A 25946-nucleotide genomic window follows, 5' to 3' on the forward strand; every position below is an offset into this window, starting at 1 on the left:
TTCTTCCATCTCGCTTTCCTCTACCTGGCGAGATGCCAGCCAGCACCTCAGTGTCCCCATCTGGGCAGTGGAAAGTTTGACTCTCTGGGTCCTTGTTTGAGTGAGTGTGAGTGTGTCCGTTCCTTTGCTGTCTGCCCCAGGCGGGGGAAGGAGGATGGGGAAGTGGTGGGGGCGAGGGGGCGAGGGGGCGGGGGCTAAGCTAGTCCAGCCGTCTACAAGAAAATTGCTCCCTTTGAAGCTGCCAGGGGGGCCGGGAAGCCTGCCCCCTCCTGCCCGCCCGCCCTCTCCGCCCCACCAGCCCCCTCCCTTTTTTCCTCCCTCCCCGCCCTCTCCCCGCTGTCCTCTCCCCGTCGGCCCGCCTGCCCAGCCTTTAGCCTCCCTCCCGCCGCCTCTGTCTCCCTCTCTCCACAAACTGCCCAGGAGTGAGTAGCTGCTTTCGGTCCACCGGACAGACCGGACAGACAGACGTGCGGACGGCCCACCACCCCAGCCCGCCAACTAGCCAGCCTGAGCCTGGTGCCTCCCCTCTCCAGGTAGGGCTCCTGAGCCAGGCCCACTCCCGCCCTGCGCTGTCCGCACTGTCCCCTTGCTGGCCTCAAGCTGCCCCCTCAGCAACCCAGAGATGCCTCTGGCTCTGCTGCCTCCGCTATCCCAAGCCCTGGTCCTGCTGTCCCCAGTGCCCCGAGGGTGTCCACAGATTTCCCCAGTGCTCTCTGTAGGCTGCTGATCCATGCCCCTTCATCGCCACCCTGCGGTCCCCTTGGTCCCTGTCAGGCTTCTGCCTCATCTCGCCACCTTCCAGGCACCTTTCCCTCACCCCTTCCTCTCCCTCTCCCTTCTGACCTTGCTCGGCTTCATCCAGCTCTTGTCTCTCTGCCTCCCACTTGGGGTCCGTCTTCTTGGCTGCCACCCTAGAGCGTGGCTGGGTGACTGGCACCCCAGCTTTGCCAACGGCCATGTTTCATCATTGCAAGTCCCAGGCGCATGCTCCACTCCCTCAGCCTTGCTCTGCCCAGGCGCCTCCTTGCTCCAGGCCTTGGCACCTGGCCCGGGTTGGGTCGGGTCAGGGAGGACTGCCCAGCACCCACCGAGCTCAGCACCCAGGAGCAGCCCTCCGCTGCGCTGCCTGAGGCCAGTCCTTAGCATGGGCTGAGAGACTTGCTTTCCCAGGCCTGCCCCAGGCACCCTGCCCAGATATTCCTTACTCACCCCCAGGTTAATGCCCTGCCTGTACTTCCTCTGTGAGAAGTATGGGTCCTGGGAGCCCTGGCTGCAAGGGCCCTGACTGGGGCTGCCTGGGTGGCTCAGCCCAGTCTGTTTTCCAGGACCCCCTTGGACTGGGACTCAGAATGGATGAGGAAGGGAAGGAGAGAAAATCAGGCAACTGTGCCATATTCCCCAGGGCGGACCTGGCTTGGGGTCCCAGAGGGGCCTGCCAAGGGACTCAGGAGAGGGAGTGCTCTGGAAGGTCCAGGGAGGGGAGCGCCCCCTCACTGCCCCGTGGGCGGGGCTGGGTGCCTGAGCGCCTGCTGAGCAGAGCAGGGGACCGAGGGACCTGCAGGGCACAGGACACATCAGTCTCCAGTGGTCTGTCTTGGTAGGCAGGTCTCTCTTCTGCTGTCCTGGCCGCCAGACTGCTCAGGTCCCATCCTCAGGGGCTCCTGTTTCTGTGCTCTCGCCCCTCCCTGTCTTGCCAGCTCTCTGCCCTATAGCAACTAATTGGAACTGAGACAAGCTGGAGATGCTCAGCACCCCCGCCCCCGTGCCAGAAAGGCTCCCGGGGACCAGCGCCCAGGGGTGCAGGTGAGCACCTCCTGGTGACACCCAGTTGCCTGTGCCAGCCGCACCCCAGGAGAGCTGGTATATGAGCAGGGGTGTCTTGGTGTGGAACATGTCCATGTATGGCCACTGTGGGCCAGCATAGTGAGCCTTTGAGGGCAAGCCCATGTGGGTGTATTGAAAGGAAGATGTGGGGCAGCCTCCAAGTCACCAGGGCTGGGTGGTGGGAGCAGGTTGTGAGCCAGGGAGCGCAGAGGGCTCCCATGGCAAGCTGGCCAGCTGTCGGTGGCAGCCCTGGCCTCCCTGGCCCACCTTCAAGCCCCAAGGACCCAGGTGGCAGTGGGCATTAACCCTACCACCGCATAGATGGGGAGTCTGGGAAAGGAAGGGGAGTGTTTCCAAGGCAAGAATGAGTTTCCTGTCTTTAGCAACATTCCAGAGTCACTCAGACAAAGCTATAGCGTGTCCCTTCCAGTGCCAGCGCCGAGCCCCCAGAGGAGGGCTTTGTAATGAGTTCACACTTGACAGTTAGCACTCAGAGCCTTCAGCAAGGGCTTCTGAGTCCTTGCCACCCTGTGTAGAGGTGGGATGGGGACCTCCCGCTCTGTCGTCTCCCGTGCTTCCTGGGCCCACCCCCCACCATCTTCGGCCCACAGAATCCCCAGCACACGCCCCACCCGCAGGCCTAGCCCCAGCCCTGGGGTCCCTGGCGCCCCACCTGCCAGGGCCCCTCCCCTGCCTTGCTCACCCCCCAACACCCCTGATTGTTGGAAAGGTCTTCCCATGCCCACCACGACCTCCTCCCACTCATCTGTGGGTGGGAGAGCTTGGTCCCTGCCCCACGTTGCTCGCCTAGCGTCCAGGCCCACCACCAAGCCCCCGACAGGCATGGGAACCGCACTGGTGGGTGGGGACACACCAGCAGGGGGTCTTGCTCACACCGAGGGGCTGGGGGTGATGGTGGCTTTCCCAGGGCACCCTGCCTTGGGCTGCAGGCCGCTGGGTGGGCACCGGCTCCTTCAGAAGGCAGCCCAACCTGGGATCCTGCCGGCCGGGGCCTGGGGCGGTCAGTGCCCCAGCACCTGTCCTCTTCTGCTCAGATGCTGGGCTGGGAGAGCAGGGGCCACAGCTCGGCCACTCAGAGCCCTCTCTGCAAGTCTTAGAGGGACCAGTTCAGGGGGGCGTGCAGAGGGACTGCGCTGTGGGGAGGGCGCGTGGCTCGGTCCTCCTGGCCTGAGGCCAGCCTGGCCTAAGTGGCCTCCAGGACCCATGGCCTTCCAGAAAGAACCAGCTTCCCAGGGTTCCCTGGGGAAGGCCTGGGGCCACCTCTTCTGGAGGGGTGGGAGCTGTGCTTCATTCCTCCTTCCCCAGGTCCCCTTCCAGGCCGGAAGGTCCCCTCCCCGACCTGGAGCCCACAGCCAGAAGTCCCTTCTGGGACTCTAGACTCCTGGAAACCACCCCAGCTGCCTCCTCTGCCGTTTGCCTTCTTCTCCCGCCCCATCATGGCTCTGGGTCAGAACAGCCTCTGGGGCTCTGGGGTGGCTATGGAGGGGCCGCCAGCCTTGGCTCTTCCAAGGACTGCAGAACCCTCCCCCTCCCAGCTTCCCACCTGCGCAGCTCCGATCCCAGCCAGCCCGAGGCAGGTCCCGGCTCCCTGGCAGGCCTGGTGAAGCTGCTGCCCATTCCCATGGGGCTCACTTCTGAGGCTTAGGGGCCTGGGGCTCTAGCCAGCCTTCTCGCATGGAACTCTCCCGGTCCACTGCATCTTAAGCCTGAGCTCCACTTAAACACTGGCCTGAGATGAGCTGGAAGACCAGGGACCCAACAGACTCCGTGGACCTCTTGAACTTGCCTCTGCTGGGCATCCCAGTCCTGTTTGGTCCCTGAGGTGTTCAAATGGGCCAAGGGGAGCATAGTGGGCAGACATGGGTGGCCACAAGATTAGAAGGCAGCCCTGTCCATGGAGACAGGGGAAGTCTGGGAAGCCAGTGTGACTTTTATCCTCTGGAAGTCTGAGTCCCTGCTTGGCCTTGACTGCCATCCCATGGGTCTTGGAGGCTGCCCTCATGCAAGGATACACACACCCATAGGAGCCCAGCAGCCCTAGGAGCCTGAGGCTAAGCAGCCTGTGGGCCGCACTGGCTGGCTGAAGGAGGCTAATCCCAGCCCAACCTGAGCCCCTGGCAGAAAGCAGGTTGCGGCAGGGAGGAGCTGCAGGAAACCCTCCTCTCCCCTCCTGGCCTTGGTGGGCCTGTACCAGGGAGGGAGGGAGGCAGGGCCCCAGGGTCTGGGGAGCAGGCCGGGAGCATCTTCCCTGGGGCCCTGAAGTGCTCACCTGGGGAGAAAATGGCTTTTCCAGGAGACGCCCCTGCAGACAGAGGCAGAGGTGAGAGGCTGGGTAGGGGCTGCCCTGCTGGCTGTGTTGGGGCTGAGGAGGGCCTTCTGCATCTGTGGGCCTTGGGGAGCTACTGATGGTGGCATCCAGAGAGAAGGGCCATGCTTCCAGGGGAGCTCCCTGCACAGCCCCGAAAGTGTGAGGCCTGCCAGCTTTGGGGCCTGTGGCATTGTCTGCAGTGGGCAAGGACACAGATGGACAGACAGACAGTGTGTGCAGTACCAGCTCTGCTGTTTCCTCACTGTGTGGCCTTGGGCAAGAGTTTGGGGCCAACTCCCTGAGCCTCAGTTTACCCCTTCATCAAGTCTTAAGAGTATCGCTTCCTTCTTATAGTCAACGGGGGACGGCAGGGGGCTAAGTAAAGAAATCACATGAGTCCCCTGCTCTGCCTCTGAGAGATGACAGCATCCTCCCTTTCCCTTGGAGACTCTAGCAGGAGGCCCAGAATCTCTTCAGGGAGTGGGGGGAGGGGGGCGGGCAGCAGTAGTCTGCATGCAGAGGACCAGGAGCACACAACAGGAAGGGCTGAGTCCTGCACTCCGCCGACTGTGGGGACAGGCTGGACCTCGACATGGGCACCACAGGTTGCAAAGGGCTGGCACAGAGATGTGGGAAGTGGCTGGGCGCATCAAGGGAGAACTCCACCCTTGTCCCCACCCTGCCAGAAAACCTCTGGAAAGGATTTGAGCAGCAGATGAGCTGGGGTTTCCCAGCCCCTCCACACGTGGCTGCGAGGCGAGCAGACACCCAAGCGTGGCTGCCTGAAGGGCATGCTGGGGCAATGGCAGGGGCTTGGAATGTGGCTGGGGTGCACAAGGTCCACCCCTCCCCACTCCAGCCCCCAGCCCCTCAGGCAGCCATTCCCACAGATGAACGCACACAGCAGGCTTTGGCAAGGCCATGGAGGTTACACATCCCCTCTCTGGTTGATGCCCAAGTGCAGACTGGAGCCATCAGTGGGGAGGGACTGGTGGACTGGGGCCTGGGAGAGTGGCGGGGGCAGGCCAGGTGTCAGTCGGGGCACAAGCAACTGGCTGCTGATTGAAACTGGGCCCAAAAGGCTTTGGCGGCCAGAGGGGAGGGAGGAAGGGCACAGTCCCGGGGACCCTGCAGGGCTGCGTGCAAGATGGCATGTGTGTCAGAGTTCAGGTCGGGTTGCTCAGGGGGGCAGACGCCCAGAGCTGAGGCTGCGGAGACAGCGTCCGGCGTCTGCCACTTGGCAGCTGTGAGCCATACCGTCTGCAGGCGAGCTCCCAGGGCCCGCCAGACCTCAAGCCCTGCTCCCGCCGCCCTTGGCCTGGCCTGAATGCCTGGCACGGACCCTCCATGCTCTCAGAGGCTGCCAACGCATCTTGTTTGGCTGTGACCTCAAGCAATCCAGTGCAGAGGACTGCGCTGGCTTTCAGAGGGGCAGACAAGGAGGGCCCTATTGGGGTGGTGGCGGAGGCTCCAGGAAGCCCAGCCTCCTCCCTCACTCACACCTGCGGTCGCCCAACCTGGGGCTCATGCCATTGCCGCTCCTGTCCTTTGCTCTAAAGAGGTGGCATCCAGGGAGCTCAGGGCACACTTTGATGGGGCTTGAAACCCTCCCTGAAGTCCCTGAGGACACATCCAGGGAGGCCAATGAAGGGAAACTGAGGCCCAGATGCCTCAGTTGTGGTGGTGGAGAGTTGAGGACTGGAGGGACTTGCTGTGGGTCTCTCAGGATCTGACTATGGGGTATTCCTGCTTCCTGGGCTGGGGGCCTCACCTGCCTTACCTCTGTGTGGATATATGTGTATGTATGTGTGTATGCATACATGTGTATATGTGAATGTGTATGCATGTGTGTATAGATGTGTGCATGTATGTTTACATATGTGTATGTGTGTGCGTGTGCATGTATGCATGTGTGTACGTGTGTATAAGTGTGTAGGTGTGCATATGTGTATGTGTGCATGTGTGTGTACATGTGCATGTATGTGTATAGGTGTGTGCATGAGTGTATGTGTATGTGTGCATCTGTGTATGTGTGTTTATATGTGTATACATATGTGTATGTGAATGTGTATACATGGGTATGCGTGTGTGTCTAGGTTTGTGCGTGTATATGTGTGTGTACATGTGTGTATAGGAGTGTGCATGTGTCTGTGCATGTATGTGTGTGGATGTGTGCCTGTATGTGGATGTGTGTGGATGTGTGTACATGTGTGTTTTGTGTAGGTGTGTGCATGTGTGTGTGCACGTGTGTGTGTATACGAGTGTGTAAGTGTATGTGTGCATCTGTGTGTATGTGTGTGTATGTGTGTACGTGTGTGTGCATATTCTGGCAGGAGGGAGGGGCTCGGTGTGAGGTGGTGGGGAGAAGGCAGGGGCCAGGCTTTGGGAGAACAGCTGAGCCCATCCATCTCCAGAACCTCCAAACTGCCACCCCCAGTCTCGGGCATTCAGGCTCTCACAGGCCCAGAGACATGGCTGGAGCCCCTGTGGCTGAGGAGCACAGCTGAGAGCTCAGGGCCTAGAAGCGCCAAAGCTGAGTTCCAAGTCAGGCTGAGTGATTTGGGGGAAGTGAGAGCCTCTCTCTCGGCCTTAGCTTTTGTGTCCATAAAATGGGAATATTCATCGTGCCAGCTCCAGGGGATCCTTCCCCCCAGGCTCCCCTGGCTCCCTCTGGCTTTATGGGCCCCTTGCCGCCTCCTGTGGGCTCAGACACAGAGCCTGTCCCTTCCTCGGGAGAGGTCTCAGTTTTGTGCCAGTTCTTTGAGGGGAAATGAGGGATGTGCCGGGAAGCCTGCCCGGCCCCCACTCCTCCAGCCTGCCCACTGCTTGGGCACAGCCATGAGCCATAGAAAACCAGCCAAACCTTGTCCTTCTGCCTCTGTCACGGGGCCCGAGTGTATGGGCCTCCCAGCCCTCAACCTCCCTCCCCGCTCCGAGGGAACCTCTTCCCCTTGCCCCTTTTTCAGTCTCTTGGAGACCCCCCAGACATCCTACTATATCAGGCAGCCTGCCTTCAGAGTCCTTGTTGCCCCACGGCTGGTCCCGGGAACCCACCTGAGACCCCGATGACCAGTCTTGCCATGACTGACTGCCCTGCGCCTGTGCCCCCTCCCCTGGTGGAGGGCCCGATTACCTAACAGGAGTGCCTGCAGGGAAGTCCCAGCTGCTGGGGAGACCCCTGGCCCCGGGGCAGGAGTCCCTGTAGAGTCCTCCTCCAGGCCAATGCGTGGGTCCTGGGGGCTCCAAGCTGGCCATGGTCAGATGGTCCTCTGTCCCCTCAGCCTTCCCCAGCCCCTCCCCACAGCCTCCCCTAGGCCCAGCCAGACCACCCCAACCCCACCTGTCCAGGTGGACTGCCCACCCTGGAGCTTTCCAGGGCTCTGGTGGGGTGTTCCAGCCCTGACTCACTCTCCCTGGGAGGTAGCGGCTTTGGCAGGGGCATCGGTAGGGAGGGGCAGGGCAGTCTCCTCCTCCCCCACTCCATCTTGCTCTCCTGCTTCCATCCTGCCCTTCCTGTTCTCTCCCACTGCTGCTGCTGCTGCTGCTCCTCCTCCTCCTCCTCCTCCTCCTCCTCCTCCTCCTGCCCCCGGGTGTCCAGTGGCACTGGGAGAGGGTCCCGCAGTGGCAGCAGGCATCAGAGGCCCTGCCCTGCCCTGTCCCGGAGGAAGGGAAACGCCATCCAGGTAGGTGAGTGTTGAGCCTTCTCCCTACTTAGGGGCCAAGACCCTCCGGGGGGTTCCCCTAGGTCCTGCCAGGCCGGCCTGGGGCTGGCAGGCCCTGGGTTGCAATTGTGGGGTCTCAAGGCTCAAAAGAATGAGGGAGACTGGGTGCTGCCCCAGCAGGGGCCTCCTGGTGACCCCAGGGGTCAGCATAAAGTCCAGCTCCACATGAGGGGGAAGCTGAGCTAAGCCTTGGGCTCTGACTCCTACTTTGCAGTATGGCCCGGGGCCTATGGGCTCAAGAGGGCTCTGGGGCCAGTTGCGGAAAGGCCACACCACGGGCCTGGCAGCTGCTATAGCCACAGCCTCACCACAGGCCCCTCTGTCCACGGGTGTGGGAGGGGGCATGGGCGGCTTCTAGAGGGGATGCCAGTGCAGAGGGGACGCATGCCAGCAGATGCTCCCTGGAGCGCCCGAGGAGCTGCAAGGGGGTGACAGGACAGGCCTCCATCCCAACCCTCTCCTGGGACTGATGGAACTGGAGGCACAGTGCTTGTGCTCAGACCCAACCTGGCCCCGAAGTGGCCTCAGGCCCCCGGTCCGCTGGCAGCAAGGACCCCAAAGTGGCAGCCCCCAGCAGCCAACCCAGCCCCCAGGTCAACTGGGGAAGCATCGGGCAGGGCGGGGCTGCTCAGAGAGTGCTGGCCTAGGGGGCAGAGCCCCCACCTCCCCACAGCCTCCTTAGGCCCCTGCAACCAGCAGCTGGGCTTAGGGGGCTCACCTGGCCCTGCTGGAGCCCCAGACTGCCCCTCCCCAGCTAGTACTGGCCCTAAGTGAGGGTCTCCTGGGTGTGCGACTGCTTCAGGTCTACCAGAGGCCCTTGCTGCCCAGCTGGGCTCCCCGTCTCCAGATGCACCGAGGGCCACCCCAGGCTGGGTGGCGAGCAGGGCAGGCATGTTTATTCCCACTTAACAGATGGGGAAGGTGAGGCTGGGGTGAGACCTGGACCTTTGCCAGGCAGTCAGGGTGGATGGAGTGGTAGGAGAGGCAGGGCTCCAGCCTCTTCTCGTAGGGCACATTCCCGGCTGCCTCTGGACGGGAGACCGTGTCTGATGAGGAGGAAGGAGGCAAGCAGAGGTGGGTGCTGGTGGCAGGCTCGGGCAGGGCTGCTTCCCCTCCACTCCCACCCGCCGCCTCGGCCTGGGGGGCCTCAGGCAAGCCTGACCCTGCCCTGCCACCCTGGCGGCAGCCTGCTCCCCTGGGGGGCCTCTCTGAGCTGCCGAGGCTGTGGGCAGGGAGGAAGGGTAGGAGCACATCTAGGAGCTCCAGGGCTGTTTGAGCCAAGGCAGTGTGTGGGGGGGGCAGGGGGGCTGGGGCGAGTGGTCCAGAGGAGGAAGCCAAGGCCCAGGGGCAGTGTTGGGGGCGTCATGGCCTCCACCTCTGGGGTCTCCACTCAGTGCTGCCTCAGCCAACTTTGCTCATGGCCTCAAAGGACACCCCTTCTTTCTCCACCCTGCCTCCCTGCCTTGGCCTTAGAGGGTCTCTGAGAAACGTGGGCAGGGTGGAAGGGGGGCTCAGGAGGTAGGAAGCAACTCAGAGTTGCCAAACTCAACTAACTTCATCCACGCTGCCCTGAGCCCAGAACTCAAAGGAAGGATTGGCCCGGATAGGAGGCCATAGTGGCGTCCCAAAAAGTGAATTCTTCAAAGCCCTTGAGGGCCAATGGTTAAGATTTCTCCTCCACCTCCTCCACGCAGCCTCACGGATGCCCCTGCCCTAAAGCAGGCTTCTGGCAGACTCAGAGGCGTGGGGGCCTGCAGACTTGCTAATGAGGAGACATTTCATCGCCTGATTAAGCCAAGTCCTGTCCGGGATGGGGAGGGGGGTAGTGGAAGGGGTGAGGGGAGTGGAGTGGAAGGGGCTCCCTCCTTGCCAGCAGCATCCACTCCCTTCCTGCCTGGAGCCCTCTGCCCACACTCCGCCCTCTCCGCCTCCCGCCCCAGGGTCTGGCCGTCCCTGGTGAGGGATGGGAACGCAGTGCCACTGCACTCACGGAACACTAGCCCCTGGCATGGGGAAGATGGGCGGGTACTGGTGCTGAGAATCCCCCTGCCTCTTCCCCCAGGCCCATCCGCCATGTGGCCCCTGTGGCTCCTCGCGTCTCTGCTGGCCCTGAGCCAGGCCCTGCCCTTTGAGCAGAGGGGCTTCTGGGACTTCACCCTGGACGATGGGCCATTCATGATGAATGATGAGGAAGCTTCGGGCGCCGACACCTCGGGCATCCTGGACCCGGACTCTGTCACACCCACCTACAGCGCCATGTGTCCTTTTGGCTGCCACTGCCACCTGCGGGTGGTTCAGTGCTCCGATCTGGGTTTGTCCCTGAGTGATGGGGAGTGGGGCATGCAAGGAGGCACAGGTGCAGCTTGAGAGCCCCTTCTGAGGGAGGCACATGCCGGTCCTGTGGGCTGGTGGCGAGCATGATGTGAGTGTAGGAGGGGTCCAGCCATCTGGCTGTGAGCTGTGCAGTTTGCACCCACTTGTGGTGGCATCCCCGTGTGCCCGTCGGTGTCGCGTGCGTGTGTCCCTGGGCCTCCCTGCGGTGGGGCTAGTCGGCTGGATGGCTCCAAGTTCATGTTGCTGGTGGTCGTGGGGCCCCTAGGTCTGAAGTCTGTGCCCAAAGAGATCTCGCCTGATACCACACTGCTGGACCTGCAGAACAACGACATCTCTGAGCTCCGCAAGGATGATTTCAAGGGTCTCCAGCACCTCTATGTAAGGAGCTGGGAGGAACCAGCAGGCCTACAGCAGGGGGCAGGGGTCCGGGTGGGTGCATGTGCATGGACATGTGGGTATGAGAGGAGCTCGGGGACCCGTGGGCTTCAGGGTGAAGCCTGGAGCCAGCCGTGATGGGAGCTCCCGGGCTTGCAGCTCACCCATGTGGGTTTGAGCAACCGCAGCTGCAGGACTGGATCACTCAGCTCGGCTCCCTTCGTGACTGAAAACGTTTCATCACATCCATTCCTCCCAGCAACAGAGGAGAACGGATTTCATTGTAGCCAGTGTGTGTGTGAGGAAACTGAGGCTTGGAGCGGCAAGGCAGTGGTGGCACTGCTGAGGCTCAGGGCTGGGCCTGGGTGCTGCCTCCTGCCCCGCACTCTGCTCACAAGCACGGACTGACCTCCTCGAGGCCCAGTGGACTGGGGAGGCACAGGAAGGCAGGAGGGAGGGGCGGGTGGGGCAGGGAGTCCGCGCCTTCAGCTCCTCCTTCCGCCCTGCTTCAGGCCCTCGTCCTGGTGAACAACAAGATCTCCAAGATCCACGAGAAGGCCTTCAGCCCCCTACGGAAGCTGCAGAAGCTCTACATCTCCAAGAACCACCTGGTGGAGATCCCGCCCAACCTGCCCAGCTCCCTGGTGGAGCTCCGCATCCACGACAACCGCATCCGCAAGGTGCCCAAGGGCGTGTTCAGTGGGCTCCGGAACATGAACTGCATCGGTGAGCTGAAAGCCTCCCAGAACATTCCAGAGCCTTGTCTCGGGGCATGGGGAAGGGAGACCAAGGGACACCTTTAGAGGCTCGGTTCAAGAAAGAGTATGGTGAGAACAGTCAAAAGATAATCCATGAATTTCTTGGCAAATCCTCTATGCAGGCGATCACCATGGCTAAAGAGAAGACTGGGCCACAGGGGCCGGGTGGCTTCTGGGAGCCCTGTCTGCATCTCTGGCACTCCTCCCTTTCCTCTTGCTGCCCCTGGGGAGCTAGCAGTCCTGGGACTAGCAGTCCTGAACAGCTAGGAGTTTACAATTAGCCCGGTAAATTAGCAGAACTGCTTTCAGGAGATGGGAGCAGCCGGCAGTTAGCAGGGCTCACCACACTAGCCCGGAAATGACAGGACCCAGGGCTGTGCAGGGACCACCAGGCTCCCGGGCTAATGAGGTCTCTCACCTAGAGATGGGCGGGAACCCACTGGAGAACAGTGGCTTTGAACCTGGAGCCTTCGATGGCCTGAAGCTCAACTACCTGCGCATCTCAGAGGCCAAGTTGACTGGCATCCCCAAAGGTAGGAAGCCCACTCTTCCTGCGCGCCTGCCTACCTCACCCCCAACGGCACAGATGGCCAGGGTGGGGGCTCTGGATAGGCCCGGTCGACTCAGGGAAAGGCTCAACAGTCCCCTCCCGCCACCTGGGGCAGAGCTAGGGCCCCTGCCCTCAGCACCTGCATTCTCCCTTGTGCCCTCTTCTCCTGGCAGACCTCCCTGAGACCCTGAATGAACTCCACTTGGACCACAACAAAATCCAGGCTATCGAACTGGAGGACCTGCTCCGCTACTCCAAGCTGTACAGGTGAGGCCAGCCCGGCACTGCCCGAGGGTGATGCCAGAGTCCCTCAGTGCTGTGTGGCCCCTCGCGCCCAGCCCACCATCCTTCTCTCCAGCCTTTGAGTCCCTGTCATTCTCCCACTCACAGGCTGGGCCTGGGCCACAACCAGATCCGGATGATCGAGAACGGGAGCCTGAGCTTCCTGCCAACCCTCCGGGAGCTCCACTTGGACAACAACAAGCTGGCCAGGGTGCCCTCGGGGCTCCCAGACCTCAAGCTCCTCCAGGTGAGAGCTGGGCGTGCATAGCCAGGTTCCCTAAGGCTGGGCTGGGGGAAGCGTGCATGTCCCCAAGCAGTCCCTCAGCCCCTTGGCCTTCCTTCCCGGCCAACTCTGGGCATCTGCAAGGGAGCGGTCTTGATGCTCCCAGCTGGTGCTGAGGAGGCAGGGAGCAGGGGCTCCATGGTAGATACAGAGCAAGGCAGCCCGGTAGATCTTGGACCTGAGGGTCTCCAGATGGGTCGAACACCAGAAAGATGTGGCAGAGTCCAGGGAGTCAAGAAACTGTGGGTGTGGGGGTGTACTGATCCGTGCCAAGACAGCGACAGCCCAGGACAGGAAGTAGGCTGAAGAGGGGGAGCACGGTCTTGCCTGGGATTCTGTCGGGAGCTTCCATCACTGGCCTGGCCCCCAACCAAATGGGTGGTGATCTTGGTCTTGCCCAGCCCTGCTCCATCCACACGTGTTTGGAGCACCCCCATCCGCACCAGCTGTGAGCCAGCACCACGCAGGCCATGCCCATGATGGGCTGAGAGCGCCCTCTAGTGGCCATTGTCATGTTCACTAGCACTGGGCTCCCAGCCCAACCCAGCAGGCGCCTTGCCTGCCCTCCTCTGCTCCTCTCCAAGACAGCAAGACAGTGGCTCCAGAGAGTTGGAGGGGCTGCTAGAGGGCGAGCTCCTCTGATGACTGGAAGAAAGAGGGGGGCACCCCAAGGGCTCTTTCTCCTCTCATGCCCCATGGAGTGTGAGGGTGCTCCCCCGAGGGTCAGGCCGCCTTTCCTTCACCTCACACCACCAAACACACCTCTACCCCAGCCCCACCCCCACATGTCCTCAACCTGCCCCACCTGAGACCCTCATCCTGGTCCCTGGTCGCATCCAGTGCCTTAATCCTGGCTGACACCCACACAAAGAACACGCCCATGCCTTGGTTTGCTTCTCCCAACAACAGGGAGCCTCTGGTGTGGCCCTTGAAGTAGGGTGCAGAGGTAACAGCAAAATGCCTCCTGGGGGCAGTGGGTTTGGCATGGAGGGAGGGAGGCCTGCAGTGACGCAGCCCGTCTACCTTCAGGTGGTCTATCTGCACTCCAACAACATCACCAAAGTGGGTGTCAACGACTTCTGTCCCGTGGGCTTCGGGGTGAAGCGGGCCTACTACAACGGCATCAGCCTCTTCAACAACCCCGTGCCCTACTGGGAGGTGCAGCCGGCCACTTTCCGCTGCGTCACTGACCGCCTGGCCATCCAGTTTGGCAACTACAAAAAGTAGAGGCAGCTGCAGCCACCGCGGGGCCTCGGTGGGGGTCTCTGGGGAACACAGCCAGACATCCTGATGGGGAGGCAGAGCCAGGAAGCTAAGCCAGGACCCAGCTGCGTCCAACCCAGCCCCCCACCTCAGGTCCCCGACCCCAGCTCGCCGCCCCATCACAGCCTCTCCCTGGCTCCCAAGGGTGCAGGTGGGCGCGAGGTCTGGCCCCTATCACATGCTCCCTCCGCCTCAGAGCTGCCCCTGCTCTCCCACCACAGCCACCCAGAGGCACCCCATGAAGCTTTTTTCTCATTCACTCCCAAACTCAAGTGTCCAAGGCTCCAGTCCTAGGAGAATAGTTCCTGGGTCAGCAGCCAGGAGGTGCTCCATAAGAATGGGGACAGTGAACTCTGCCAGGGCTGCTGCACCTGTCCAGACACGCATGTTCTGTTCCTCCTCCTCATGCATTTCCAGCCTTTCAACTCTCCCCACTGCCGCAGCTCCCCTCAGCCCCCTTGCAAGTTCATGGCCTGTCCTTCCCAGCCCCCCTGCTCCACTGGCCCTTCGACCAGTCCTCCCTTCTGTTCTTTCCCCTTCCTTCTCCTCTCTCTCTCTCTCTCTCTCTCTCTCTCTCTCTGTGTGTGTGTGTGTATGTGTGTCTTGTGCTTCCTCAGACCTTTCTCGCTTCTGAGCTTGGTGGCCTGTCCCCTCCATCTCTCCAAACCTGGCTTTGCCTGTCCCTTTCTCTCCACACCCTCTGGCCTTCTGCCTTGAGCTGGTTCTGCTTTCTGTCTGTCCGGCCTGCACCCAGCCCCTGCCCACGAAACCCCAGGGACAGCAGCCTCCTCAGCCTGCCCTGCTCAGGCCTTGCCCCCAAACCTGTACAGTCCCAGAGGAGGCTGGAAGTTGGAGGCCCAGCATCCTGCCCAGATGACACCATCAAGGAGGGGAGCCTTAGGCCTGTCAGGCCCTGGCCCTTCTGCCCCAAAGAGAGGAGAGGCCCCACATTCCGCCAGAGTCCCAGACACCGGTTTTCATGGAACCCCCTCACCACCACTGGCGGCTAGGTCTCCCCTTTCCTTCTGGTTCAGCGCAAGGAGGGGCTGCTTCTGAGGTCGGTGGCTGTCTTTCCATTAAAGAAACACTGTGCAACACGGCTCCGTGCGCTGCTCCTGTGGCGGCCTGGCCTCTCCATGCCCCTCCTGGCCCTTGGGCTCCTCGCCCTCAGAAGAGGGGCCCCGTCATCCTCAGATCTGGGCTAGCCCCTTTCCCCTCCCTCCTAGACACTCATGGTCCCAGCTGTCCTGAGACGGGGCTCCAGAATCCAAACGGGCCTGAATGGCACCTGCCCTCTCAGCGTGGAGCGTTTGCCAAGAGCACACCGACTGCAGGCACCGGGCTAGAGCCTGGAAATCTAAGCGGGACCCGGCCTGCCCAGCTCCATGGAGTCTAGGGTTCACAACGAGGCACCACCAACACCCAAGGGGACACAGGAGGGACGGGGCCCCATGGAGCCAGGGCAGGGTGCTGTGTGCACCCACTTGCATTGGCCTGGCCTTGGCTCCCCAGCCAGCCCCCTAGCAAGTCACACTGTGTGCCAGGAGAGCCGAGCTCGGGCTGCAAGGCATTGGCACCGGCTCCAGAGAGGATCCAGGTCAGCTGCATGCTGGGGACACAGGTCGTCCCGGAAAGGACAGCTTGGAGGGGGACAGTCTCCAGAGCCACACTACCACCTGTGACCTTCCTTCGGCCCTGCACGAAGAGCCTCAGAGCAGGTGGCGGAACCTGGGGCTTCCCTGGGCAGCTCCAGGCTCCCAACAGCAATAGAGTGGGCAGGGCCCGCGTGAGTCACAGCCTGGCACTGTGTGTTGGCTCCTCGCACATAACTGTGTCTTTAAGCCTGGACTGGCACTGGGGCACTGGCGTTCCCAGGTTTCTCCTTCCTGGGATAGGAGGTGCCACGCAGTGTGGTGGCCCAGTGATAGAATGTCACCATCAGCATCATAGCACTATTCTGGGCCATGTGCTCCACGGCCTGGCAATGTCTGCTGAGTTGGGCAGGCGTGGTGCAAGGGAACTGGCCAGAGGCCAGGAGTCAAGGCTTCGGGCAAGTCCCCTCACTGGCTGGGAGGAGGGGCAGCCAGCGCCGCGGCCTGGCAGAGATGGAAAGATGGGGCTTCCGCCCATTCATCTGTGAGTGAGTCTTGGGGCACTGGCTCCGTGTTCAGTGGGTCCAACACAGCCCCCGTGAATCTCTGTCCACTCTTCCTGCCTCCCTCCCATCCCTCCTGTGCCTCCTTTCCTCTCTGTCTCCCTCTCATTTCATACATCTTTATCACACCCGTCCTCTGCATGTCCCAGCTCGGGGATGCAGTGTGGGTGGAGGACAAGCTAGCAGGACGAGTGTGATATAGGTGGTCAGTGCAGAGGAAGGCATCCTGCGGGCTGCGTGCTTAGTCCACACAGCAGGGGGTGCCCTGCAGGCAGCACACACTCTGCCCGGACGGGGTGCCAAGTCCCCCAGGCAGGAGCCCAGAGCTGGACAGGGTCACAGCCTGCAAGGGCTTCTGGGTCATGGTGGAAGGTGAGCTCCATCCTCAAAGCAGTTGGTCCTGACCACAGTGTGAAGATGAATCGCGTAGCCTCACTCCACCGCCAAGTGTGGTAAAAACTGTTAAATAATACTAGCCAAGGTGAGACTGATTTGGGCTTAAAAAGAAAATGGCTGGGCATGGTGGCTCACGGCTGTCATCTCAGCACTTTGGGAGGCCAAGGTAGGAAGACTGCTTGAGGCCAGGAGTCCAAGACCAACCTGGGCAACATAGTGAGACCCCGTCTCTAAGAAACAAAAAACTAAAAAATTAGCTAGGCATTGGGCACACGCCGGTGGTCCCAGCTACTCAGGGGACTGAGGTGGGAGGATCACTTGTGCTGGGAAGGTTCTCCCTGCAAGCTGCCAATCCCCCACATTTATTTGCAAGTGGCTTGGAAAGTAGGACTGTGCTCAGGGCCCCAGCTGTGGCACAGGAAGGCCCAGGGTGGACAACAGATGGGCTGCAGGTTCCAGCCCATCTTTGCTTGAGTAAGATCCCCTGAACTTAGGGACAGATTGGGTGTAATGTGAGAACGGGGTTGGTTGTGATGCTCCCTGGCCTGGAGAGGGGAAGAGGGCCCTGAGGACCCCCGATTGAGGGCCAGAAGCATCCCGGAGCTGTTGGAAGGCAGCAGGCATGGGCTTACACACGTATGCACGCACACGCACAAACACACGTGCACACGCACACAAATGCATACACAAACACGCATGCACACATGCACACTTGAACACACAAACACAAGCACACAGAAACACAAACATGCCACACAAACACATGTGCATACAAACACGCACAGCCATGAAGGTCACAAAGCCGCTTCCTTGGGGCCGTTTCCCAGCATTTGCTGCAGGTCAGGTGCCTTCTGGGCACAGCAGGGCCCAGCGGGAGCCTAAGCCGAATCCACTGCTAGGGTTTAGACGAGTCTGGGCTTGCCAAAGGGACGGCGAGCCAGACCTTGGCAGGCTGGGCCCACAATGCAGGCAGGACCCCTGAGGGACACGACCCCTCCTTGGAGGGCTGCAGGGGCAGGTGGCAGGCCTGGGAGCCAAGTCAGAGGGGCTGCCCTGAGGAGCTGGCAGTGGCCTGGTCTCCAGGCTCTGCTCCCACAGACTCCAGCTCTAGTCTCAGGAGGCAGGGATCACAGGAAGAGGCCAAGCCCCTGCCTGCCACTCTGGACAGCCAGGGCAGGGCAACATCGCCAGCAGAGAGACTTTGTCTCCCTCAGCTTCTGGGAGGGCACAGCCTCTTTGGTGCCCTGGAGAACCCTGGGCAGCCTGGGTGCTGAAAGGCCCTGATGCCTGCTGCACAGGGGCAGCCAGGGCCCAGGCAAGAGGTCCCAGGGGACTATGCTGGAGCTGCACTGGCAGGAGTCATGCCCAAAGAACCATCTGTCTCTCTTACACACACACTGACACACTCACACGGTCACACTCACACACACAAGGGACACACACACACAAACTCACACTCACAGACTCACACACACACACACTCACTCACGCACACTCACACTCACACAATCACACTGACACACACTCACAAACTCACACACTCACGCACTCACACCCACACACACTCTCACACACTGTCAATCACACACTCACAAACTCACACTCACATACACTTGCACACACACAGTCACACACTCACACTCTCACACTCTCACACACACTAACACACACACACACACTCTGCATTGCCAGTCAGAGCTTTCCAGAACCACCAGGCGTGGATGTACTCAAGCCAAGCAGCCCAAGAAGCCTGTGTTGTGCTGTGGGCAGGGCTCTGCCAAGCTGGAGCTCCTCGGTGGCCCAGCTGGGACTTGGATGAGTGGCCCGAGGCCACTGTCATGAATAACCACAAACCGGGTGGCTCACCACAGAGGACATAGACCCTCTTCCAGTCCTGGAGGCCAGAAGTCGGAAATGCAGGTGTCTCAGGGCCACACTCCCCCGAGAAGCTCTAGGGAACGCTTCTTCCTGCCTCTCCCAGCTCCGGAAGGCTCCAAGTGTCCTGGGCTTGTGGCCACCTCATTCCACTTTGCCACTGCAATCACATGGCTTCTTGTGGGGGGGTGCATGTGAGTGTGTGTGCATGAGTGTGCATATGTGTGTGCATATGTGTGTGCGTGCATGTGAGCATGTTTGTGTGTATGTTTGTGTGTGTGACTGTGTGTATGTGTGGGGTGTCTGCATGTGTGTTTATGTGTGCAATGTGTGTGTATGTGTTTCTGTGTCTGTATGTGTGTCTTGTGTATGCATGTGTATGAGTGTGTGCATATGTGTGTGTCTGTGTGTGACTGTGTGTGTATGTGTATTTTGGGGGGTGTGGGTGCATATGTGTGCATGTGTGTGTATGTGTGTGTTTCTGTTTGTGTATGTGTGTCTCTGTGCATGGGTGTGGGTGGGAGCATGTGTGTGCGTGTGTGAGAGTGTGTGTGTGTAATCTCCCCCTTATAAGGACACTTGTCACTGCATGCAGGGCTTGCCTGGATAACCCAGGATAACCCCATATCTCAAGATTCTTCACTTGATCACATCAGCAAAGACCCTATTTGCGAATAAGGTTGCATTCCGGTTCCAGGGGTTGGGACAAGGACACCTCCGTGGGGGCATTTTTAGCCTGCCCCTGGGTTGCAAGTGGATGTGGGCTTGGTCCCTGAGGACTTGGGGAAGGGGCTGGGACCTCAGCCAGGGAGACAGTGGGCATGAGAAGACGGAATGGGGGGCCCGGGCCCAGCCAAAGGGGCCCTCACTTCAGAGCTGGCCAAGGCGTTGCTGTCCCAACAGTGGCAGGAGGGACCTGCTCAAGGAGGCGGCATGGCCTAGAGGCCCGGGAGAGAAGGGGCCTGGTGACCAGGTAGGGGCCAAGGAGCCAAGAGAGAAAGCAGTTGTGGGAGGGGAGCAGGGACTGAAGGGGCTGGAGGCAGATGGAGAGAGGGAGGGGTGAGAGTGGGGATGAGGCAGCCAGGAGGGGCGGTGGGGGCAGCTGCTGAGAGCGGGGTGTTCTCTGTGGCTTTTGTTTCCCAGGCAATCATCAGCAATGTGGAAGAGTGTGGTGGGGACAGAGGCCTGGTGCACCCTAAGGAGGCAGGTCCAGGGCATGGTGGGGCAGGCTGGCTTGGGACCTGGGAGGGAGCTGGAAAGCAGAGTGGTCTGGGCCTCCCTGGGTTTGGCTCCCTAAGTACTCCCAGTGCAGAGGACAGGACTTGCTGTGTGGGAGAACTTTCTAGTAAAGCTCCCACCTCTTTACTGATGGAGGACCCAAGAGGGGCTGGCCAGTGAGCAAGGATCACCAGTGACACTGACAGCATTTGCCTGGCACTCAGGTGTCTTCATTCCCAGGCCTGGGCCCTCAGGGCTCTGGGCTGGGAACCAACAGACACAAACCACAGAGAAAGGACCATCACCTTACCTGGCCATTAGCTGTTTAGGGGCCACAGTTTGCTGAGGACTGGGGACTTCCATGAAACTTTGTTCCTTGGCCATCTGACCTTGGCCCCAGTGGGCTCATCACAAAGGTATGCACCATGGCCAACTCTTGACTGGATTAGCCATGAGCAGTGCCCTGGGGGCCCAGGGACAGAGGCAAAGTGGTGGGGCAGGTAACCCCTGCCTCAGATTTTCTCCCCCAGACTTGCTTCTTCCCCTGCCCACACATGTCTGCTAAGAGGTGTTTGTCTTCAGCCAGGACCCACTCCTTGCCCAAGGGATGCTCCTGCTGGGGGCCACCAAAGGAGGCCGGCTCAGCAGACTGCCTCTGCCTTTGCTCACTCCAGAGCAGGGCCCTGGGGCCTGGGATGGAAGGACATGACCCCAGGGAGCCCGCCACAGTGTGGGAGGCCAAGAAGGAACACGGCCTGAATGTGCTGGGGAAGGGAGGCCACGGGCCCTCAGGAGGCACTCCTGTGCCCACAGTTCCTCTGCCCTCCTGTGGTGCCTGGGGGCATGGGGGGCAGCTGGCCTCCCGGCCGGGGGCCAAAATCCAGTTTACAACCTGCTCGGGGTGGGATCCAGTGTCCTCTGGGCCTCCCCTTCCCCATCTGGAATGTGGGGTAGTAAGAGGAGCGACTCCAAGATGGCAGGGCTCTCGAGAAATGGCCAGAACTTAGCTCACGATAAATTTCCAGCATGATTGGGGCTTGCTTTAGTCTTGATTTTTCCCATTTGGGGCAATGGGAAGTCACAGACTGTGTGTGTGTGATGGGGGGATGTCCCCATGGCAGCTCTGGGCCCTGAGGAGCACATGCCCCAGGCTCAGGAAAAGCTGCCTCAGAGTTGGCGTGGAAGGGGACTGCATGAGTGTGGAAATGAATATGTGTGAGAGTGTGAGTGTGGGTGCAAACCGAGTGGGGAGTGTGTGTGTGAGTGTGACTGTGAGTAACTGTGTGTGTGTGCATGTATGTGCCCGTGTGCTCACTGGATGAGTGTGTGAGTTGTGTAGGTGTGAGAGCATGTAACTATGCATGAATCATTGTGTAACTGTGTGGGCCACCGAGCTGGTGTGGGTGAGGGTGTGTGAGTGAACACATATGACTGTGAGGATGTGTGTGCGTGAGATTGTGTGTGCATGAGTGTGTGTGTGTTTGTGTAGGTAGGTGAGCGAGCATGAGTTCGTGCATATGAGCAGGTGTGAGTATGTGTGCATGCATGTGAGTGGGTGTGAGTAAGCATGTGTGAGCGCACATGTGAGCAGGTGTCTGAGTGTGTGTGTGCGTGAACCTCAGCCCACACTGAGAGGTGCCAGGGGCTTGGCCCTGGCTCTGGGATGCCAAATCTCGCTGGCTTTCCACAGAACCAGCTGCTTCCTGTGGAAGGGAGGAGCAGTCTGTGGGGTTTGTGACAGTTCCCTGGTGGCAGGGGCAGCAGAACCTTCCTGTCCTTTTGGTCCCTAGCACAGTGGTGCCTCCTCAAAGAGGCCTTCCCTGAGCCGCCAGCAGCCTCTTTCATGGCTCCCCATCAATGGGGTTCCATAACCCTGACCTCAGCGGCATGAGCACATTTGCCATCTGCTGGCCACTCCCTGCTTTGTGGTCCCTGCTGTGTCCCCGGTGTTCAGCTCTGGTCTGGCACACAGCATGTCCAGGGCCCTCTTTGTCCAAGGCAAGAAAGAATTCAAGGCTGCATCCAGGCCTCTTGCACCTGCCTCAGGCTCCCGCCCAGAGCCTCTACCTGTGCCCCAGCGAGCATTCTCTGCTCGCTGCTCAGAATGCTGGCAAAGGCCGGCCCTGGGGTCAGAGGCCTCCACTGCCCTTGGAGCTGGGAAGCCTGGGGATCCACCGGCAGGCATGGGGGTCTCTGTCCAGGTAGGTGGGAACGCATGCTTGTGGGCTTGGACAGGTGTCTGCACTGGGGTTTGTCTGTGAGTCTGTCTCCACTCACACCGGGGATGTATGTGCCCCTGCGTGTCTGTCTCTGGCGCCCACCTGTGTGCAGTCTCTGTGTTCTGCCTAACCGTGTTCCCGTGATAAGCAACGGTGAGTATCTCTGGTAAGCGCGGCTTCTTCTGGGTAGACGCATTTGGACATCTGTACTCTCAACAGGTAGTGTGAGTTTGCAGGAGATCACCAATGCCTTGGAACCCACCGAGGCAAGACCCAAGGACCCCACGCTACACATCAGCCACCTGGCTCTGTGCCCCATTTTACTGTTGGGGAGAAGCACCTAGAGGGCAGGGGTCTGGAGAGGTAGTGGCAGCCTGGTGCCCCAGCCGCAAGCTCAGGGTGCTCTCTCTGCACTCACAGGTGCCATGGTCCCCCAGTTTCCATCCCCACCCACCCCCACTGGGCCAGTGCCCTTTGGGGGCAATGCCAGGCCTGGAAGGGCGGGCACCCCCGCGCGTCCTGGGAACAGAAGGGCACGCACCGGGTGCGTAGCACCAGAGCCCCGAGGCCCCTGCGCCGCGCACCGCCCCCCGCGCCCGCTCCCTCCTCCCTCCCTTCTCCTCACCAAGCTCCCTCCCCCTCCCCCCTCCCTCCCTCCGCGCTCAGAGCTGCGGTTGGAGCCGAGCGCGCCGCGTCGCCCGCCGCCGGTGCAGAGCGTGGGGAGCACTCGGCCGGCCGCAGCCCTCGCCAGCCGCGGAGGGTCGCGTCCCGCGCCTCTGGCCAGGCCGCCCCGTGCCCGGGCCTTTCCGTCCTTGGAGCAGATCGTTGCCCGCCTGGCGCCCGCCTGCAGTGACAGCGGCCGCCGGAGCCGAGGCCGCGGCGGCGGCCGTGCCCATGCCCGGGTAAGTGGTGCTCGGGGCGCGCGGGCGCCGCCGGGGTGGGCGCGGGCGCGGCGCGGGCACAGACGCGGGCGGGGATGGGAGGATGACCCGGCAGGTGGTGCGGCGGCAGGTAGAGGGACCCGGGTCCCCGCCCGAGGCACCTGAGCCCCGCGCCGGGCCTGCGTGTCCTTGCGGCACCGCGGCCGCGCGTCACCCCGGGGCCCCAGGCCGGCGGGCAGCGCCCCGCACCCTGCACCCTGCGCCCCGCGTCGCGCGCGCACGCGCATCCGTGTCTGAGGAACAAGGCCTTTGGGGGCTGCGGGCCGGGGCTCAGGGTGGGCACAGCTGGGGGCGCGGGATCTGGGCCGGGAGCCCGCCGGTGCGCACGCACCTTCCCAGAGTCTCGGGCACCCCCTCCCCCCCGCGCCCTCACACTGTATCATCCTTCCCCTCTCGCGTTCCCACACCGTTCCCCGCACGCCCACGCGGCTGCCCAGCAGACCCCACCGTGGTCATGGGCAGTGCCCATGAGGAGCCGCCCCCGGGGCCGCACTTAGGTAACTTCTCCATCCCTCCAGGAACGGCTGTCTCCCCCTCCTCGCCTCTGTGACCTTGGCCAGCTTTTCCTGTGGCCGCCTCCGTTTTCTCACGGGTGAAAGCTCTGGCTTTAAGATTCTGGAATTTGGAATAGCAGGTGCCGCATCTCTCAGAGCCTGAGACGATGGGCTTCTCTCTATGACCTGGTGTCCTTCCTTCTGCTGGCCCTTCCGGGGGTTGGTGGCTCAGCCAGCCGGCTGAGGAGAGGTGGGAGGCAGGGCAGGGGCATGGCGCACGGGCAGGTCAGAGCTGGAGGGAGTCTTGGAGAGCCCCCGGGGTGACGGCTCCATGAGGGTTTAGGAGAAACTGTGGAAATGCTCCTTGGCTCACTCAAGGGGCAGGGAAGGGACCAGAATTCTTCAACTAGATGCTTGCCATTTTCTGGCGAGGCCATATAACTTTCAAAGATGAAGCCCCGAGGCTTCCGACCCCAAGGGAGTCCCTACCTGCTGAAGGATCAAGTCCAGCCTGTCCCCAGCTGGCCCCCATCGTGAATTCCACTGGCACCCTAAAAGTCAGCGACTTCCCCTGGCTGACTTGGGCGCCAGTCTGGCAGGCACCCCCTGCACTTCCTCCCCTCCTTTGCCCACTAGGCTCTGTGCCCTCGCCCCTGCCATCACCCCTTACCAGTCAGTGAGCATCTTAAGGCAGGGACTGGCTCTTCATTTGCACAGGCCTGGCACAGAGTGGGCACCTGGTTTCTGCATGGCATATTCATGACCTTGACCTCACTGAATCTGCAAACTCACTGAACAGGAGAGGAAAGGCCTGGACTTTTGTCCCCATTTTTCAGATGGGATCATTGAGGCCCCCAAGAGGAGAAGGGACTCAGCCCTGAATTGAGGCCACTTCCTTCATGAGCAGATGGCTGGGGACATTCCTATGGACCTGGTGGAGCAGGGAGGCAGGGAGAGGTTATCATAATAATCAAAGGCCAGCCCCACTTCCTGAGCTCCATCTGAGTCTCACATCAACCACACGAGTGAATGGCTGTTTTCATCCCCAACCCCCACCCCCCGCCGCCTCTTTTCACAGATGAAGAAACCAAAGCCATGTGGCTCATGAAAGGGGAGCTGGGATGCCGAGGAGAGGGCTGGGGATGCCTGAGCCCCTATGGGACACAGCTGAGACCCAGCAGAGGGTCCCAGGGTGAGGTCAGCCCTCAAGTCTGCACCATTGGAAGGGGCTGGGAACTTGTGGTCCCGGGCCATTGATTGTCTCTGCTGCAGGCCCCAAGACAGGGGGGGGCCAAGGACACAGCCAGTCTCCATCAGCTCCACCTGGGCCATGCCCAGCACGGCCAGGTGGTTTGAGTGCAGGGGCAGGCTCTCACACAGCAGGGGGCAACAGACAGATGGATGTGGGGCGGGCGTGGGAGGGGGCTTGCACAGAGCCAGAAGGAGAGCCAGTCCCTTGAGGAAGGAAACCCCTAAGGCTAAGAGCATGCCAGGGGACAGCCACAATGCCAGGTGATGGAGATGCCCCAATCGGCCCCCGAGGGGCAAGGAAGGGGCCAGAGGAGGCTCATGTGGGCGCCTAGGGCTTCAGCGACAGCAGCCCCATACCTGATGGTCTTTGTGACCTTGGCCAAGTCCCTTCTCCATTCCAGATCCAGGGAGGGTGGGGGTGGGCCTGGGCGAGCTGGAGCTTCAGAGGTTGAATCATTCACTAGCGGGAGAAGCCAAGCCTGTGAGTCAGTGAGTGCTCTCCATCCCAGAACGTCTGCTCCCAGCCCAGGGATGCAGCCATGGAGTGCCGGGGTCAGCTGTGGAGGACCCTCTGAGAATGTCTTGTGGAAAGGGGCGCCTTGCCTGCCCAGTAGACAGGACAAGGGTGCCCCAGAGCCCCAGGGGCTTCTGAGAGCTGAGTACCCTCTGGGCCTCTTGCAGCCAGCAAAGCCAGGCAGAGCTTCCTCTGGCCTTTGCACCTCCTCCCCCACCTCACAGAGCAAGTCATCAGCACATATGAACTCCCTTCTGATTTTAAATTGATGGCTTGTGTATTTCACCAATGGCCACTGTCTCCATCAGTGGTCAGTAGCACATCAAGTAATGTCAACAATGATAATAGTTATAATGGCAGTCACTTTATGTCAGACACTGAGTGCTGTACAGACATTTCCTTGCCCACTTAATTGAAACAACAAATTATTGCAAGTGCTGTTATCCCCATTTTGCATTGAAGCTGAGGCCCAGAGAGGCTAGGTAACTTGCCCAAGGTCACACAGCCGGTAGGTAGCAAATCCAGGGCTCAAATGCAGTCCATCAGGCTCCGGAGTCTGGTCTGTGCTTGCAGTCATTAGTTCCTATATCTCCAGAAGTGTGTGCAGAAGTCAGCAGAATAGAGTGTGGTTTGTGTGAACTCACTGTCTCGGGTACTCCCAGCCCTGTGGGCTGAAGTCAAGGATTCTTGGGAAGACCTTGCAGCTCAGAAGCTGAGCCACCTGCACCTCTGCCCCATGTACCCACTGAGAGAAATGAACAGCAGGTGGATTTATATCAATCTCCAGCAACTCAGAGACCCGTGTGCTTTGCATTCATGGCCCCTTCAGGGCACCCCGAAGCACTGGTAGTGCACATAAATGGCAGCTGATAGATGGGGATCTGTGCCATGGCACTGAAGGCAAACGCTTCCATCTAAGCAAGTGCGAGCCTCACCAGTGCCATCTCTGAGATAGGCCGAGGCACTGGGCTCTCGCTGTGACTTTGCAGCAAGCTCCCCAGCAACGCCCCGGGCTGGGTATGCCAGGCAGAGACCTGGAGCATGCACAGGGCTCCTCCCTTCCCCGCCCTGGCTAAGCTGGCAGAAGCCAGGCCAAGCAGCGCGTAGCTGGAAAGCCCTCCCCTGCCTGGGCTCCTTCTGTTGGGTGGGTGGTGCTGGCAGTG

The 25946-nt window shown here is 60.9% G+C and overlaps 1 protein-coding gene across 4 annotated transcripts; it reads left to right on the forward strand.

The window, feature by feature from the left end:
• Nucleotides 1-222: 222 nt before the first annotated feature.
• Nucleotides 223-14816, forward strand: BGN (biglycan). 4 transcript variants are annotated; one of them, XM_025371774.1, is made up of 8 exons: nucleotides 223-533; nucleotides 9938-10186; nucleotides 10475-10587; nucleotides 11097-11310; nucleotides 11765-11875; nucleotides 12066-12159; nucleotides 12283-12421; nucleotides 13487-14276. In XM_025371774.1, exons 2-8 carry the CDS (start codon nucleotides 9949-9951, stop codon nucleotides 13682-13684), a joined length of 1107 nt encoding a protein of 368 aa, XP_025227559.1. In that variant the 5' UTR covers nucleotides 223-533; nucleotides 9938-9948; the 3' UTR covers nucleotides 13685-14276. The 4 variants fall into 4 exon arrangements, with proteins under 4 accessions (XP_025227559.1, XP_025227558.1, XP_025227560.1 ...); XM_025371773.1 differs by lacking the exon at nucleotides 223-533 and adding an exon at nucleotides 7692-7840 and having other exon boundaries at nucleotides 10475-10638; nucleotides 13487-14816; XM_025371775.1 differs by lacking the exon at nucleotides 223-533 and adding an exon at nucleotides 7694-7840 and having other exon boundaries at nucleotides 13487-14816.
• Nucleotides 14817-25946: the final 11130 nt, after the last annotated feature.

This window comes from Theropithecus gelada, chromosome X, assembly GCF_003255815.1.
Source record: "Theropithecus gelada isolate Dixy chromosome X, Tgel_1.0, whole genome shotgun sequence".
NCBI lineage: Eukaryota > Metazoa > Chordata > Mammalia > Primates > Cercopithecidae > Theropithecus > Theropithecus gelada.

What these genes read in the sequence shown, in the direction of transcription:
- BGN (XM_025371773.1), top strand. Translation starts at nt 9,949, where the DNA reads ATGTGGCCCCTGTGGCTCCTCGCGTCTCTGCTGGCCCTGAGCCAGGCC. An exon ending in GGTTCAGTGCTCCGATCTGG is followed by an intron (nt 10,187 to 10,474) that starts GTTTGTCCCTGA and finishes TGGGGCCCCTAG; the next exon opens with GTCTGAAGTCTGTGCCCAAA. An exon ending in GTTGACTGGCATCCCCAAAG is followed by an intron (nt 11,876 to 12,065) that starts GTAGGAAGCCCA and finishes TTCTCCTGGCAG; the next exon opens with ACCTCCCTGAGACCCTGAAT.